Raw genomic sequence first — 16,832 nt, 5'->3', positions numbered from 1 at the left:
AGAAATATTTTGGTTTTGAAAAACTGGCACCTAGTCTCCTGAAAGTTGTTCTCTTGTCAGTGCAAATAAAGGATCTGCTGCAGGTTGGTAGAACTCATGGTGTTTAGTAGTACAGATACCCATCAAGTGTTGAGTATGAATATTTATACTTCTGACTGGATTCTAAGCTCTTTCCATGGCCCATGAATAATAACAAGGAATGAAAGAATCCATCAACCATCATCCAACGAATCCATTTAATCCATTTGATTTCTTCCATCACCTAGTATGAGTGATGGAAATTATTAGCGTTTTTTGAGTCTTCTTTTACCCCTGCATTTACATTCAAGGTGGACTTCAAGCTGGACAGGGCCTGTCCTGCCTCAATGAGCCTTTTATGACTCCACTCAAAAGTTGAATTTGAAGCTAATTTTCAAAGTATTATATGGATCATGTCTGAAGCATGCAGTGTCACGTAAGCTTTTGTCTGTGTTCTCATGGAGGCAGTGTGTACCACCTCTGGCTGGCTGCCAGTCTTATTTTATGGTTCTCCTTTGAAGCCCCAAGATGATGCAGGAAAAATAATGTCAAATTAATCCTAATGAAAGTGTGTGCTGCTGAAAGAATCACTCATGCCAGTAGAGGAAATGGACATCAGCAGACTTTTCCTCTTTTTATCAGAAGAAGAGAGGACTTAACAGAGGTTATCCAATTTGATTTATTTTCCTCAAGCATTTGCATAAAGGTATTTTGAAACATGATGTTGGTCAGAAGATGCTGCAAACTCCTATGCTTAGTATTTTTAGCTTGACTCAAAATGTAAAGAATGGGAATTCTCATTAGAGAGCCTTTTTCATATGAGATTTCCAGATGAAATTTAATTTGGACTTCAGTTTTGACTTGTAGGTGAGTTACAAAGCTCAATATACCTGAGGATAAGGAGAGGAGCAGTGTGGTGGCTTGTGACACTGGGAAAACCTTCACACTCCCTAATGAAGAGGTTTGCTAGCCTTCACTGTAAAGTACAAAGCTGTAACTTTGAAGCACCTGCTCAGTGTCCATAGAGTTGTTTTAGCAGTTCAGAATAATGCCATTGCTATAGCATGAGCTTAAAGAGGATAATGATGGTAGCTTTTTCCCTTACCTGATTTACAAAAAGCTCTGCCTCATAGCCTCAGAGATTTTACCAAGTGGGTTTTTTTCTACATTTCAAACATCTTAAAGTCATCTGTAGAGCAAGTGATGAAATATATTTCAGCACTTAGAATAAGAGGGAATGATGAGTGCAAAATCAACTTATTAATTGTTCAAGACTGATGAAAACATCTCCAAATTTTCTCTTTCTATACAATGTATTTCTAAATGGTGTTTCTTACAGACATTTTACTTAATAGGTCAGGAGAGTCATTCTTGTAAGTTTATGGAGACCCATTGACTTTGGTTGAAAGATTATTTTTTGTAAAAGTTCATATTCTATTTATATAAGAATTCTTTTGCCTGCAATGTAGACTTGTGTATTTAGTGGATGCTTCTGCAGCAGCTAAATCCAGGGAGCTTGTGATTACCCTGCATGTCTGCATTCTGGCCTATTGATAAAGAATCTTATAATTGGAAAATTGTCAGCACTTTCAAATTCAAGCCTTGCATATTTTTAGTGTATAGCAGGTAGATACAGAATATGTGGGTGGTAAACACAGAGTGTATATTTATAATAAATGTATAACCAGATGCCTGTAAAGTTTACCAATCAACACAGACACTTCTTTTCTGTCCTGATTTCCTGTTTTGTATCAACTCAAGTTCTTCTCATAGAGGAGAAACATCTCAACCTAAACCAAATATCCTTCATTGTAAATGTTCTTTTTCCCACTGAAGAATATTTAACAATTACTAGAAGCTGAAAGTTCTTTTGCATGTTACTGGATCTGTTGAATCAACAGGCTGAATTTTGGTTATATACTAAATATGTTGGGAGGGGTTGGGAGGAGAATCTGCTTTTAATTCATGATTTGAGAGCACATGAAAGGCATGGCAAAAGTTCAGCATTTATTTAACTGACTTTTTTCAGAAGAGATGAAAGTAGCTTATTTCAGACCATCTTACCATGATTTTCTCATGAAGTCAGTGTAAAACTTCTGTCAGTTTTCCCTGAATTTAGCCCAATAGTATGTCCTGTTCTTTAGAAGTATCAAGCACTTTGAAAGACTTCTTTCCAACTTAAATGTATCTCAACTGATATTTTTGAAGGGTTGAATTTTTTTCCTACCTCTCATCTGTTTAGGATGGAATTTGAAAAAATATGGCAACATGTGACTTGACTGTTGTTGCACACCTGTTGTTGCAAAAGCAGCAGAAAAGCGTGAAGGTGAAAGATACCTTTAGGAAGATTCCTAAAGAGGAAGTTTGAAGCATCATGCTAGAATAGAATAGGTGCTGAACAGAACTGTTTCTTGACTTACTCAGCAGCTGCATCACAAGAAACTTCCAAACTTAGAAACTAAGAGGAAAACCTAAGAGAAAAAAATTCAGAGTTTAAATCTGGGGTTTTCTTCATACACTGAGATAAACAAAACCATAAACAAAGCAAGAAGAATACATTTCATTCTCTTGCTGTCAAAATGTGAAGAGAAGACCTTGCAGATATATTAATGGATCTGCAGACACAGGACAAAAAAAATTTTCAATGATGTGTTTTTATACAGGCTTTTTAATTAAGCCTCCTAACTTTCCTAGCTGAAGAAAAAGGTGAATAAACTTGTTTTCTTTGCTTTGGACAAAACAAAAAATTAATTCTGTGTATTTATTTATCTTTCTGTCCAAACAGGTAAAAAAGTAAATGGACAAATCCAGAATATGTACAAGCTGGTACCCAATTCCCAAACACAGGTATGCAAAACAGTCTCTTTTTTTACCCAATTTGTGTTTCATATGATCAAATTTTGTATTCTCCACTTCAGTGAGAAAGACATTCTCACAAGGCCACTGGCCTCACTGGCCAAAGTGCCAGTATAGAAAGCAATCTGTTAAATGCACTGTATGCAAAATGTTCAAATGTGTTGATGGACAAAATAATTGAGAACTGTAACTGAGATGATAACATACCCTTATTCCAGACTCTCAAAGATGTATCTGATGGTTTCCATGAGTAGATTCCAAACTTAAAAGTTGCTTCTTCCTTTGTAGTAGTCAGGTTTGTTAACCTGTGATATTTGTTGTGATCAGTTAACTTTGGAATAACTTGGTGATGTGATTTTACAGAATAATTTGGTCTATACTCAGGTCTTGTAAATTAGTCATCCCACTGAATTCACTGATAGTTCCCATATGTGAGGAAAGTGTTTGCAGAGCCAGAGGAAGCTGGAAAGGGCAATTTAATCAAGTTTGCTAGGCTGTCCATTAAATCCTTTTATGTAGCATGGTAGAATTTTTACCATTTCATTAAAAAATGAATTATTTTTATAAATAAAGATTTTTCCCCCCTCATCTGACTTTTTCCATGAACATTCTCAAACAAGCATGGGGTGGATTTCATTTGTTTATGGATTCATGTACCCAGATACTTTTTCCTTCCAACAGCTGAAGCAGAAATTAAGGCTCTCCAGATTGAACCAACCAGTGGGTTTTACTACAGTGAAAAATAAACATTTTAGTCATAACTTCTGAGCATTACCAGTTCTACTATGAGATTAAATTGATTTCTTTATATTTCCTTTCCTTGTTTTTTTTCATCAAAGTGCAAGTTTCATCATCTAATATTTTGGGGGATTTTTTTGTTGTTGTTCTGCTTCTTTTTAGTTACTATTCCTGAGGCAGACTGTGGGATACCTTCTCAAGAAAGGTTGTAGTAATCCTTCTTTGGAAATGTTAGGGGTTAAATCATGAGTGTTAATTATTACAAGAGAATAACCCATTCTTCACAATTCTCTTGTCTCAGATTTTCCAAATACTTTCATGGTAGGAAATGGTAACGTATAGTTTCTCATTGTTTGTTCTTCGTATTTCAGAGTATTATAAATGGTTGGTAACTATCAGACTTGGAATTCTTTCAGGAATAACAAGGAATAATGAAATAATGGAAATAATGAAACCATAATTCATTAAATACATTTTCTTCCAGGAATAATTAAGTATGCACAGAATCATAGAATCCATGAGATGGGAAAGGATCTTTAAATTCCTCAAGTCCAACTGCTTACCCACCACCATGCCTGTGTTTACCACTAAACCATGTCATCAAGTGCATGTATCCACAAATATTTTAACACTTCCTGGCATGATGATTCCACCATTTCCCTGGGCAGTCATTTCTAACACTTGACAGCCCTCTCTGTGAAAAAGAATTTTCCTAATATCTGATCTAAACCTCCAGAATCCAACATGAGGCCATGTCCTTTCATTTAGGGCAGTAATACTTTAATTATTGCATTACCTGTGAAGTTAGATCAGTGTAATGCTTACATTACTGAAAATAGGTCTTGGTTCATGAGAAAATGCTTTATTTGTGAGTGATATGAATCCAGTTGGTTAGATATTCAGGAGAATGCTCATCTTACCCTTGTTGATGAAGTCAGCTTTACTGCCCTTCCCCTCAGTCCCACAAGAGTCCTTAAAGTTACACAGCCCCAGATCAGGTAACTCATTCTGGGAGATGGAGTGCAAGTGAAATTCCTTTGCTCCTCTTAGCAAACCCTGTGTGCCAGAACCCTGACTGTTGTGCTGCTTCTGTGCAAGTAGGGATTCTATTTATGCAGGAGAAGTCCTGAGAAAGTGAGCTAAAACAGTTCTCCAAATATTTGCACAGCTCAAATATGAAAGGAGGACTAGAGCCAACATCTAGTCTTTTTTGTGACTTTCATAGGGCTCAGCTCCAGAGAATTACTGCTCTATCACCCTCCACAGAAATATCATTAAAAAGTACCATAGATTATTCTAAAACTTCTCTTACCATTCTTATTTTAGTGGTGCAAAAAGCCAAAAAGCAGACACTTTACATTGTTCCTTTGGTTTCCGTGGCACAAGGTGGGGTATGTTTCAGTGGCATGATCAAATCATTGATACAAAGCCAGGATTAGTGTTGCTTAGGCCAAGCCTGTTTGTGCTTTATTTCACTCCAAAGACACAACTGACTCATATCAACACGGTCCTAACTCTTCTCTGTAAGGACATTTTTAGAGACTGTTTATTAAAACGTTACCAACGCATCTAGTCATTCTGCCCTTTCAACATCAGTCACATATCATCTTGTGTTTCTTTTGGCAGTTTCATCCTTTAAGTTTGTCTAAGCTCCTGGGGCTGTGTGAGCAGCAAGTAATGAGAGAGTGGAAGAAAAGGAGTGCTCTAGAAATTGTTATTCTTCTTCCCTTCATAAACAATGTGTAGTGGTAGGGCAGAGAAGATACAGCAGAAATTTATTTCCTCTGCTGTCTGGTTAAGTTCGTCTAATTCCATAATGTGGGCCTGGAAGGTGAGGTGCCCCCCATTTTTTCAGGCCAAAAAGGACTCTTAGCTTCTACCATTTGTTAAACTCTAGAAGGAAACATTCCTGCTCCTCTGAACCTTGTCCAGAATGACCATGATCCTTCCTTGAGGAGTCTCTTACGTGCATGCCAGTTAGTTTTGGCCTTTTGAAGTGTCAGAACAACACAGAAAGAAAGAACAAGTGTCTCTAATAGAAATGTTGCCACGTGCTGTTTCACAGGACATTAGAGATTTGCAGTCCTGTAAGTCCATATGCTGTATGTATATGGGAAGAAGTGAAATGCCTGACATCTGGTATAATTTACATCTCTAATTTTCCTCTGAAAATAAGGAATATTCTGTTTGCCATGTTCCTTCATGATGGCAACAGTTGTCTGAATAACTAATGTTCCTAATGCTTTATATTCCCTGTCTGAAAAATATACTTGATAGTGCCATTCCTACAGATGATGGGCTGATGTTTCCAAAATAATTTGTATAAGTAGTAAATATTGCTAGACCTAGGAATATCTAAACTAGTCACTTCGTGGAAACTGAGAAGAAAGCTTTGACAACATAGGTAGATTTCAAGTGTAGCAGTTACAGATCTGTGCAGGTGAACAGTCTCATTATAGCAGCTGGAGAACATGGATTTCATGTCATTCCTGAGTGAAAAACTACATTTTTAATGTATTGAAATATATTTGGAATTTTTATATTGCTGTCATTGTAGTCATCCATTATTATTCAGCAAAGAAAGAATGCTCTTGTTGATATAAGCACTGTTTACTAGTAAAATGGCTGATAGTAATTATGATTAGAAGTTCTGCAGTAGAGGTTACTCAAGGTGCTCACTAGAACTTCAGAGCTCTTTATTTGGTTGTAAGGCTTCTGATGAGAAATACAATAAAATGAACACCTTCTACTAACAAATTTCCATCACATTCCATCACATTTGCTAGTCACAGGAATAGGAGGGCTACTTCAAAAGCAGATTATCTGCAACACAATTTTTTCACTAGAAAACAAAATGGAAATGTAAAAAAGGAAAAATAAAGAAGGAAGATTATTTCTATCCTCATGTAATGACAATGGTTGAAATCTCCACTTAATTTAAGACCATGTTCACACCAATGCAAAAACTCTTATTAGGTAGCAGACAGTAATGACATTCATAGAACAAGTAGTTTCCATCCATTTTCCCAAGGAAAGGTCCATCTTGCTTGTGGAGATTGGCCTTCTTCCAACTTCTTAAATTTTGGTAAGTGTTCAGTATGTACCTAGCCACTGTTTTTAAAGCTTTTCAGAAATATTTAGAATACAACAAAAATAGTTATCCTTAGGTAAATGACTAGCACTTTGTCATCAAACGCTGACTTTTCATGCAAGTGTTCTTCCAGATGAAGTAGACCAGATGTCGTAAAGTGCAAAATTATCTGATTCTGATTTGAGCAGAATGTATTTAGCATGGAAGTTAATTTTTGGAGTTATTTTCTTTCTTGTAACTCAAATATAACTTTAAAAAAAACCTTTTAATGTATATAGCATTTTTATGTTGCTAGCATTACAGCTTACCTTCTCTCATCACTTGAGTGTATTATTAGGCTTTCAGAATTTGTTCATAATTCTTATCTTTGTTATCAGCTGTTTTCTTTTAATAACTGTGGGGTCCATTCCTGCATCTCTTGGGGTTTTTTTTGGGTATCAATATAGTTTGATGTTCACATTTGGGCAAGATGTAATCTGGGTCAAAGAGAAACGAACAGCCTAAAAGTCCAAGTATTTAGCATAAAAATGTAAGAATCATGTGGGTGGCTGACCACTTGTGCTTTGGAAACAATTCCACTGAATGAAACTATTCTGAGCTAATCTACTTTAATCAGGCTATGCACCCAAGAGTGCTGATTGTTTACAAAGGCACACCTGGTTCTGGAATAGTCTATGTTCTAAATATAGTATTCCTACTATAGAATATATGTGTATCCTGTGGCCAAATTGTAATTGCATATGTTTCAGATGTTTTGCTGTAGGTTAATTTCAGCTTTTCTTAGCATTCTGGACTACTCCCCAGTGAGTGCTTCAGAGATCCTCAGGAGAAAAAAGAGTTGGGGTTTCATGAGCTGTCGAATACTGTGGGTTTTTTAAGCAAAACATCTCAATCTGTTAGAAGGAGATGAAAATGCAATATTATCACATTGGCCCGTGGGAACTGAAGCAATAGCAGAGCCATCAGGGATCAGGGCCAGAGCCATATCCAGTGTTAACTTGGGACAGACGTGATATTGGATTAAACCCCTCTATTTTTATTACTCAGTTCAATTACTATTGTGGCAGTTATCCCAAGGCACTACTTTTATCTTTTTTTCTCTTTTTTCAGATTATACTGAGTGATAACAAGAAGTTGGTTCCTGTCACAATAATCAAACAAAGTAAGTTTGTGTATTTTTTTTTCATTTATCCTTGTCCTCTGCAAGAGTAACTTGAGATTAAAATAAGTGCCAGGGCAATGGGATGTCCTGCAGCTGGCCCTATAATAACGTGAGTACAGAATGTCAGTTTGACCAAAATTGATATGCCAAGGGAAAGAAGTGCAAAATGGCAAGATAATGTAGAGGAAACACAGTTTGCAGTCTCCTAAACTGAATGTAAATACAGAAAACATTAGGATAGTGTCCTCATCTTTCCTCATGAATATTAAGGAAAGGGTTTTAAAATGTTGAGGTTTGTTCCAGGCATGGTTTTGTTTCTTATTTAGTGGGGGGTTTTTTGGAGGGGGGGAGGGGAGTGTTTTTAGTTTGTTTTTTTATTTTAATTAGCTTCTAATATCCCTGTGTTGTCTCCACAGTTATTCAAAATCGGACACAGTCAAAACCACCAGATAGTTCTTCTCTCCCAGGAGCAATATTAGGTGACCAGAAGATTTTTTTTTTATTTCTCTTAACCCCTGATTGGGTTGGAATTGTGCAAATACTTTTATTTTTCCTAATCTTAGTAGTTTTTCCATGCATATCAAAGGGTATTTTGCAGCTGGTGCAGACTATATTTGTTACATTCTGTGGTGCTACAGACGGTTCAAGAATGTTGTAGCTTAAGTGAAATATAATCATTTTATTGTCATTGTATTGAAAAGAAGACTCTGTCACTGTTTAAGCCAGGAGTTCTTTCAGGCTTCAAATGGAGTTCTATGGCAAAGATCTTGTTGAGATGAAGGATTGTCCTTACTGGGCTTTTAAGGTAGCACAGTAACATCACATCTACAGTCACAAACCTGATTCATTAAGCTACAGAAATTTTGCAATTAGAATTTGATGTTAGATCTCAGGGCATTACTGTTTCCCTCCAAGCCATTCAGCTTCATGCTTTATGTCCTTGTTTCACCTGTAAGAACATGCAATACTGGCTTAGAACATAAATCTGAGGGTCTGTCATATAGTGCACAGTGTGGTGAACTACTGGTCTGCCTGAAATTGCCATGAAAGGCTCACTGCATCAAGTACCTTGTGACCAATTAATTCCTGGATTATTGTTTAGTCCTTTGTACATGGAAATATCTTCTCTGACTTCAGTTTTCTTTGTGTGGGTTTCAGTGTATTGATGTGAGTCAAACACACACTTGCTAACCCAGCCTGGTGTTGAGCCTGCTTGGCCCACCAGACAGAATCTGTCCCAGTGTCTGTGATGCTGCAGTATTCCAGGGCCGTGTGTTTCAGTGTGGAATGGTTTCCAACTCTGATAAATCCTGAAATGGTGGTGATAGGAGGAGTGGTATAAAGGAGAAAATACCACCAAATGGGAGAGATAGTTTGGGGATGGAGAAAACTCATTTCCCAGATATTCAGACTGAACTCCCAGTGGTTCAGTGGTAGTTGCTTGCATATCTCAGAGAGCAGACAGTGTGCTTTCATGTCTTCTGGAATTAATGGCACACATCTTTCTCTGTAGTGCACCTTATTGTTCCAGGTCTCAATGAAAGTCAGCAGAAACTCCCTCCTCTCCTGACAATAGATGACATACCTCAAGCATCCAGGAAAAAACTAGGTAAGCAGAATGTTAGCCAAATGCAAAATGCTGAAAACCATTTTGCACTATGAAAATTATGATTCATAAGTCATTAAATCCTTACTGTAAATTTCATTTTAAAAGTATCTTTTAATGAACAAAACCAAAAATGCCTGTGCTTCACATAGCTTGTAGTGATTGTGCAGTGGAAGTTCATTGGGTCCCAAAGGTACTCAGCTGTCCACATTTATCCATGTTGGCTTACTTAGTCAAATCAAAGTGGGATAGAAATAAATCTGTGGTAAAAAAGAGCAGATACATCTTTGTAATTACTCTCTAATGTCTGTTCCTTCAGCTAAGAATGAAACTGGAATATGGCCTGCTGAATCCAAAACCCCAGAAGTTCAAGAAATCTCTCCACAGTCCCTTCCAGGTAATGAAAATTCTGTTTTTAGAAACTCTGTGGAATATCTTTGCCAAATACATAAACTAAAATTAAACCCATCTTTGTGCTGCACAATTTACAGTTAAAATAGCCGTTGGAAACCAGGAGAATAGTGACTGAATTAGCAAGGAGTAGTAATATAAATAAAAATCTGAATCTAATTTTGGACAAAAAATTCATGTGATAGAATTGTTAGATTTGTAAAACTACTTAGAATTGGAATCATACTTTGCAGGATGATGGATGCCTTGAAATTGTGAAAAAATGGCAAAATGAGGTTTTTTGTGTAACAGACAGACTACTTTACAAATTTTTGTGACAAGTACAATCATATATTTTAACATTTTCCATTTGGACGGGGGCAGGGAAATTGGAAAGAGCTGAATTGTTCAGAGTCAAATGATGAAGATTAGCTTTTCACCCATTTTATTGACCCACATTTCAGAACTGTTTAAGAAGACATATGCCTATCTTCATTTTCTATAGTCTGGCTCTAATCCTATAAATGTCTGATGTCTTGGTTCTGCTGTCACAAGAGACAATAGCTGGCTTCTGCCAACTTCTTTGCTGAAAGGAAGAAGGGATGCTTGAACAGTGGCAAGAATTTAAATTTAAAAAGGAAATTGAGGAAACAATGACCAAAGGTTTGCTTTGGTTTGGTTTAGACACATTATGTGATCTTGCTGGCATTACTCTCTTCTACCAAGTCTTTCCTGGCTGGATGAAGGGGTGTAGCATGTGATTTCTTTGAATTCACACAATTCAGGCAGATACTGCCCTTAAATATGATTATGCTTATTTTATTCCTAAAGTATCTAAAAATTGCTATGCTTAACTTCATCATACCATCTTAGTCCTATAAAAACCCAAAAAAACAAAATAAAAAACTCTCCCAAAAATACATAGGCAATTGCAAAGGTGTAAAAAATGCAGCAATATCATGTAATCATTGACAACAGTCATTGAGATGCTTTTTTCTTCTGTGAAAATGTTACAAATTTATTTTCTACTCAATAGATAGGTATATTTGCCAGATTCTGCTTTAAACCATTCCTTCCTTTCTGCAAAGCTCTTTTCTGTTCATCCTAAATATTAAGAGGGGAAAAAATGATACTCTTCACAAGAATTTATTATTAAAGGATGCATTGAAAATGTGTGGATCCTTTTTAGAAAGCTGTAAGGAGTCTTTTTAGGTTGTTTGGTTTGTTTTCTCTTACACTTCAAGGTCTCTTGTGGAATTAGTTTTTTTGACTATATTACTAGATCATTTACCTTGTTTAAGTGACTGCTGTTTAAGAACTGGAAATCTGGAAGTATATTTTCTGGAACTTTGCCATTTTTCATGAAAGTGAGAACTGAATACATTTATATGCTTGGTTCTCCCTCAGAATCCATGTCCTCAAGTCCCAGCCCTCAAGCTTGCATTCATCTAGTCAAAATGTAACATTCCTTGCTGATATGAATGGATCGGTCAGTCAGATAAAGAGTGTGAAATGTGGCAGCTGGGAAGGAGAGCACTGGTTCATTATGTACCACCATGTAGAATTTCTAACCATAAATGTTGTCATGTCTAGACAGGGCACAGAATTGTATGTTTATGAAGTTGGATAGTGTTTCATTACACTGGTAATAATTGGCAAATACTGTCTTTCCTTGTAACAATTTAGTTATAATTTGTTACAACTAAACACATTCTTATTGCTCTCACACCAAGAGATATGAAATATTTAGAATAATTTTCATTTTCCATTTCAAGCTTCCTTTGTGGTTTTGGTTTCATGTCTTTTTTTCCTGTGGTGACCATTCCTTTCAGATATTATTTGTTCATCTCAGCAGCAGTGCCTCATGTTAATCTAAGAGTGTATCACACTCCATTATGGTTACAACATTTCAGTTAAAGAGAAAAAAAAAAGGAGGTCAGGAAACAGGGAGGTGAAAAGAAAAATGTTCTTAGTGTGTAATTCTGTCTTGCCATGGAATATGGAAAAATAACTTGTCTGTCTTAAGTTAAAATGCTTAAGTACTCTTTTATGTGTAACTTAGGTGAGAGATCTGAGCAGCCAGCCTTTGCAAGGGTTGCATTAGTATATAGACATAATTAATTGGGTTTAGCAATAGGATCCACTTCATTATATTTCATTCAGACATTGCTATTTGAAAAATCATACTGGATTCTTTGAGTAAGGCATAATAATTAATGGCTGTGGAAGGTTTAAGGACTGGTGCCAGACTGGCAGCAGAACAGTGCTTTAGAAGGAGCTCTGTGCTGCAGCAACTGTTGTGTCATCAGCCACGCTAGAAGGGAAGAAAGGAGCTCCAAGTATTTCAGCCAGTCTATCTGAAAGGCTCTGTGTGCTGGGCTGCTCTTGTACTCCACTGGCTCTTTATCAAAGGGTGTGTTCTGTGATGTGACGCTGTTTAGTAACTTTTTTTCATGTGTTTGTCCACCCATCCCATCATTTTCTTGATTTCAATCCTCCCCTTCCTTGGCATGCATTTCCATGGAAAGACTTGTTAGTAAGCTCTTTCATTCTTTGTTTTTGCCAGGATTGTTACAATATTTTCCACTCAGGTCTAATTTATTCTTAACACAGCAGCACAAATCTCCAGTGCTTTCCTCAGTCTTTGAATTGCTGTCTAACATACCTCAAACTACTGCTACAGCTTTCTCTACTAAATGTGTCTTTCTATCAACTTCACAAGTTGGAAATTGGAGCTCACCAGCCCTTAGAAATATGAGACCATTGGTATGGGACATGAAAGAACTAGTTTCTTTAAAAAAAATTTAAAAATATCTAGTTATTTCTTTATGTGAGGGGCTATACTACAAATGTAATTGTCATGGGTTAGCACTGGCCAGATGTTAATGCACCCATGAATATATGTTTTTTTTCTAACAACTACTGTAAGATGTGATCAGGAACAGAGCAGAGCAGGCTTAAATCTTGAAAACAAAAAAAACCACCAAAACTTTATTACATTACATAAGAACAGAGACAGAAAACTCTTAAACACACACAGAGACAGAAATAAAAACTTTTCAGAACATTTCTTCTCTCAGTTTCTACCCTCTACACATTACTCTCTATAGACTAAACCTTTGTGTTTAAATTAAACAATCACTACTCAAAAAAACCTAATTTTCAATTCAGCAAGGGAGAGAGGAGTCTCTCTTGTACCACAGACTGCTCTTCAGAAAACACGGGTCTACTTCTTATGTGTTCCCATGTCACCCGTGGCACCACCCGGAGAAGTCTGCCAGGGTGACACTCTCTTTTCTATGTCCAGTGCTCTCACTGCTGTCTATAGTCTAAAGCTGCATACAGGGCTCTTTTAAAGATACTTGCATGCCGAGCTCTCCCCATTTTTCCCCAGGGGCCGAGGTTCTAAGAGCAGGTCTGCCCTGAGGGCAGAGGGTGCCACCACACCCTCCCCCTCTCTTCTCTGCTTGCTCCACTCTTAGTGCCAGTCACTGTAGCAAAAGCAAAGGCAGCTGTATCTACCTAAATGCAGGTTATGTTCAAAGGAGGCTTGAGTTTAGTCTATGGTTAACATTATGCAAGAAAAGTCTAGCTCAGAAGCCACTCTTCTTCAATTCCCTGCCTATCGGGTTCTTTTTAATCGTGCTTTATCATCTCAGTCTTAGGCTGTTTCTCTCTCTCTCTTCTGAAACTACTAGTCATGAGAATCAATGTCTAAAAAAAGTTTCTTTCTGCCAAGAAAAGGGTTAAAGTTTCTAGCTTTCAGCAGGGCTGCAGGCTCAGGCACTCCCAAGCTGGGCAACTCCCACGTGGCTGGGCACCTTCTCTCGGAGGAGAGGAGGGGGGAGGGTGAGTACACACGGAAGGCACTTCTACAATTTTCTACCCCTCCATCCTGGATGAGGCAGCTCAGTTCCAGTCCTGTCCACTCTCTTCTCCCCCCGGGGCCCCAGCTTACTTCAGTTCCGCCGCGTGGTTTTCTTGAGCCCAGCCACGTGGCTCCCCTCCCCTACCCAGCCTAAAGCTGAGCAGGGGAGAGGAGATGTTTCCACTGCTGAAACCAGAACCCAAAAGAGGCCGAACCCCCCTGGAGTCCTGCTTTTAACTCCTTGTGTCCTCAGAAGCGTGTCTAAACCTCTGAGTGGCCAATCCAAGTCTCAGCACAAAACCTGATCACTGATTGGCCTGCCCACATTCCTCTGGAAAAATTCACCTCCCCCCGCAACCACGACAGTAATAAACTAGATTTTGATAATAATTTAATTAATTATTAAAATCAAACCTATTAAATACAATAATTTTATTTATAAATTTAATGAAATTGAATAAATTAAAATTTAACAAATTTAGATTTCCATATTTCCGTGAAATATGGAATAGACTTGAAATGAAAAGTGCCACCTGTGAATCTATTCACTAGGCTTAAATCCAGTTGAAATAACTCCCTTGCTGCCATGTCTCCCAAGTTCTGTTCCTCCTGTCCTCCTTCTGCCCCCTGAAGGGTTCCCCATGTGCTCACAGGATATATCAGGGGTGAGATTAATGTTTTCATCAGAATATCTTAATTCCAGCTGTAGGTGAAAAAAGGGTCAAGAGAAATTTGAGGAAACAGTTAGGAAACATTGCCTAGGTGCATTCTTGCTGTATTCCATGCTGTGATGGTAAAGCAACTTGGTTGTGTTAATGTTTTACTTTGTAGGTTGCCTTGAACCAGTACAACTGACCTAGCTTGCCTGCTGTCCTGGAATAGCTTTTCTCCTTTGTCTAATCTAGCTTTCAGAGGCTAAACTTTCTTCTTCATGTATCTTCTTTCTAACAAAAATGTCTGTCTTATTTTCATGTCATCCCTACAATGTTTGTGCAAAACTGAGAGCTTGGTTTCTTTTGTTCTAAGTCTAAGCACATTTTATCTTTCTCAGCTAAGACACATTTCATTTGAATGTAAACCCTGTGACCACTAAAAAAAATCCAGAACATCATGATTTCTGTATTTGCTTGTATTTGTTTTTTTCATTAATGCACCTCAGTAGTAAGAAATGTTAGATTTTGAACTGCTCCTGAGGCACTGATAGTTAGTTGTTGCTTCAGAGTTTCTTATAAGTGAATTCTCTCCCACAAGTTTCATAAAGAGAAATTGCTCTGCCTTCTGTGGACAAGTGATGACATTAACAGCACTGTCACTGACTTAGAAGCTGCATTGAGCCCTAGCAAGGCAGCTTCTCCAAAGGCTCCATATTGTCTGGCACATACTCCAAACTAGAAAATAGTGTAATTATTGTAACTCTAATAGCATCCAAATCCCACTATTTACAATGTGGGAAACAGCACTTTTTTTTTCACTAAATGAAATGTGACGCTTATAAACCTCCATGATGAGGTTTATAAGCTTCACATTGCTCCTTCACAAGCACCTTCTTGCTTGAAGCATTAAGTAGATTGTGGAAAAAGCTTGGAGAGCATGCAGGTAAAACCAAACTGTCTTCTAATGTGTCTGAAAAAGAAAGTGATCTTTTATTAAATTAATACTAAAACCTGATGCCAACCATCAATATTAAAGATCTCTTCCAAATAGCAATGTGTGCTAAACAGTATGCAGTTTATTCTGTGGAAAGCATTAACGTGCTTGTGCCATTCAAGGCTGAGACCTTACCATTCTTGTGTTCCATATCCATAAACTTTGTCATTTTACAATCTTAGATGACCAATTTTGAGTATTGCATTACTAATTAAACACCTCTGGGATCTCCAGCAAGATGCAGAGGAAAGAAGTGACCTTGGCTTACTATTGACATTAATTCTTATGTGAAATAGCTGGCAGAGTATAGATATGCAGTAATATATTAAAATATGGCAAATATTTGGCCAAAATATGGCCAAAAAATGTACCAATTCAGTTTAGGTACATTTAATGGCTGTTTAATAAACTGCCTGTGTATTACTCTAAAAATGTAAAATTAGAAGAATGAATGGAAATCAAAATTTATTCTATAATTAATAGAAAATTAAAAGAGCTATTACAGGTGAGTATTTTTTATGTTCCAGAAAATTTTTATATTAGAAGGATTAAAAACCATTCAGAATAACAGGGAAAATATTTGTAAATGCACTTTGTGATGTAATGGATCTTGTTTATAATCTATTATAATGAATTTAAGAGGCTATAACAGAAGTCCAGTGTGGGTTTCTGACCTTAATTCTGCTGTTCACGACTTGTATTTTCTTTTGCTAATGTAAAACTACAGCAAAATAAATCCAAAACATCATATAGGTTTCACATCTGAAAATAAAAGTAAATATTAATCATAATGGAGTTCAGCTGCTGTAGAAATCATTCTGATCATGTGACATGAAATGGTGATAAGAAAAGCATCAGGCTTTGAGCAGTAGATCAAGAAAAGTTCAGAGGGATTTTAAATTACATTAATCCTCTTTCTTCTAGCTCAGGCTGAGAAAACACTTGGACCTGAAGATTTTAAATCAACGCCTAAACCCAAACTGGTGCAAACTCAAAACATACCGGGTAACTAATGTTGCTGCTTTTTACATTCTTTCTGCAACAAATGGTTTTTTTTTACCTCCAGCAGAATTTTTCTACTACTTGCTGCATCCTCTTTGTGTTGGCTCCAAAGGAAGTCCTGATTAAAATATTCTGGTTTCTTTTGTGGTTCCAGTGACTAATGCTGGAATGAGCTGTAAGGCAGGATGCACCTAGCTCTGGCTGAACTGTGGCTTTCACAGTTTTGACTGTGTGATTCAATTTGATTTCCGAAATTAATGCTTTCTGTCTATGTGATCTGCATGTTTGACATAACATAAAATTTCCATCTGTCCTCAATGATAGGATTGAAATAATTCCCTCCTTGATTTTCTTCTGATTACAGGTTCATTTAGGTAACACCAACAGCAATGAATAAGAACTATTTTATATTGCATGTAATGGGATATAATTGTGTTTGCCTTGAAGGAAAGAG

The 16,832-nt window shown here is 37.0% G+C and overlaps 1 protein-coding gene across 12 annotated transcripts in view; it reads left to right on the top strand.

Annotated features, from left to right (window-relative positions):
• The window catches only part of ABI3BP (ABI family member 3 binding protein), a 155,145-nt gene that overhangs the window by 44,634 nt on the left and 93,679 nt on the right, over positions 1 to 16,832 (top strand). For 11 of the 12 annotated variants that reach the window (XM_063393739.1, XM_063393731.1, XM_063393736.1 and 8 more), the window contains exons 6-11: positions 2,804 to 2,865; positions 7,814 to 7,865; positions 8,282 to 8,344; positions 9,379 to 9,474; positions 9,791 to 9,868; positions 16,301 to 16,381. In XM_063393739.1, coding sequence (XP_063249809.1) covers positions 2,804 to 2,865; positions 7,814 to 7,865; positions 8,282 to 8,344; positions 9,379 to 9,474; positions 9,791 to 9,868; positions 16,301 to 16,381 — 432 coding nt within the window. The remainder of the gene's footprint in view (positions 1 to 2,803; positions 2,866 to 7,813; positions 7,866 to 8,281; positions 8,345 to 9,378; positions 9,475 to 9,790; positions 9,869 to 16,300; positions 16,382 to 16,832) is intronic. The other variant, XM_063393737.1, reaches the window with a different exon arrangement.

The sequence above is a fragment of the Prinia subflava genome, chromosome 3, assembly GCF_021018805.1.
Source record: "Prinia subflava isolate CZ2003 ecotype Zambia chromosome 3, Cam_Psub_1.2, whole genome shotgun sequence".
NCBI classification, from domain to species: domain Eukaryota; kingdom Metazoa; phylum Chordata; class Aves; order Passeriformes; family Cisticolidae; genus Prinia; species Prinia subflava.
This window is presented reverse-complemented; position numbering and strand designations above follow the sequence as displayed.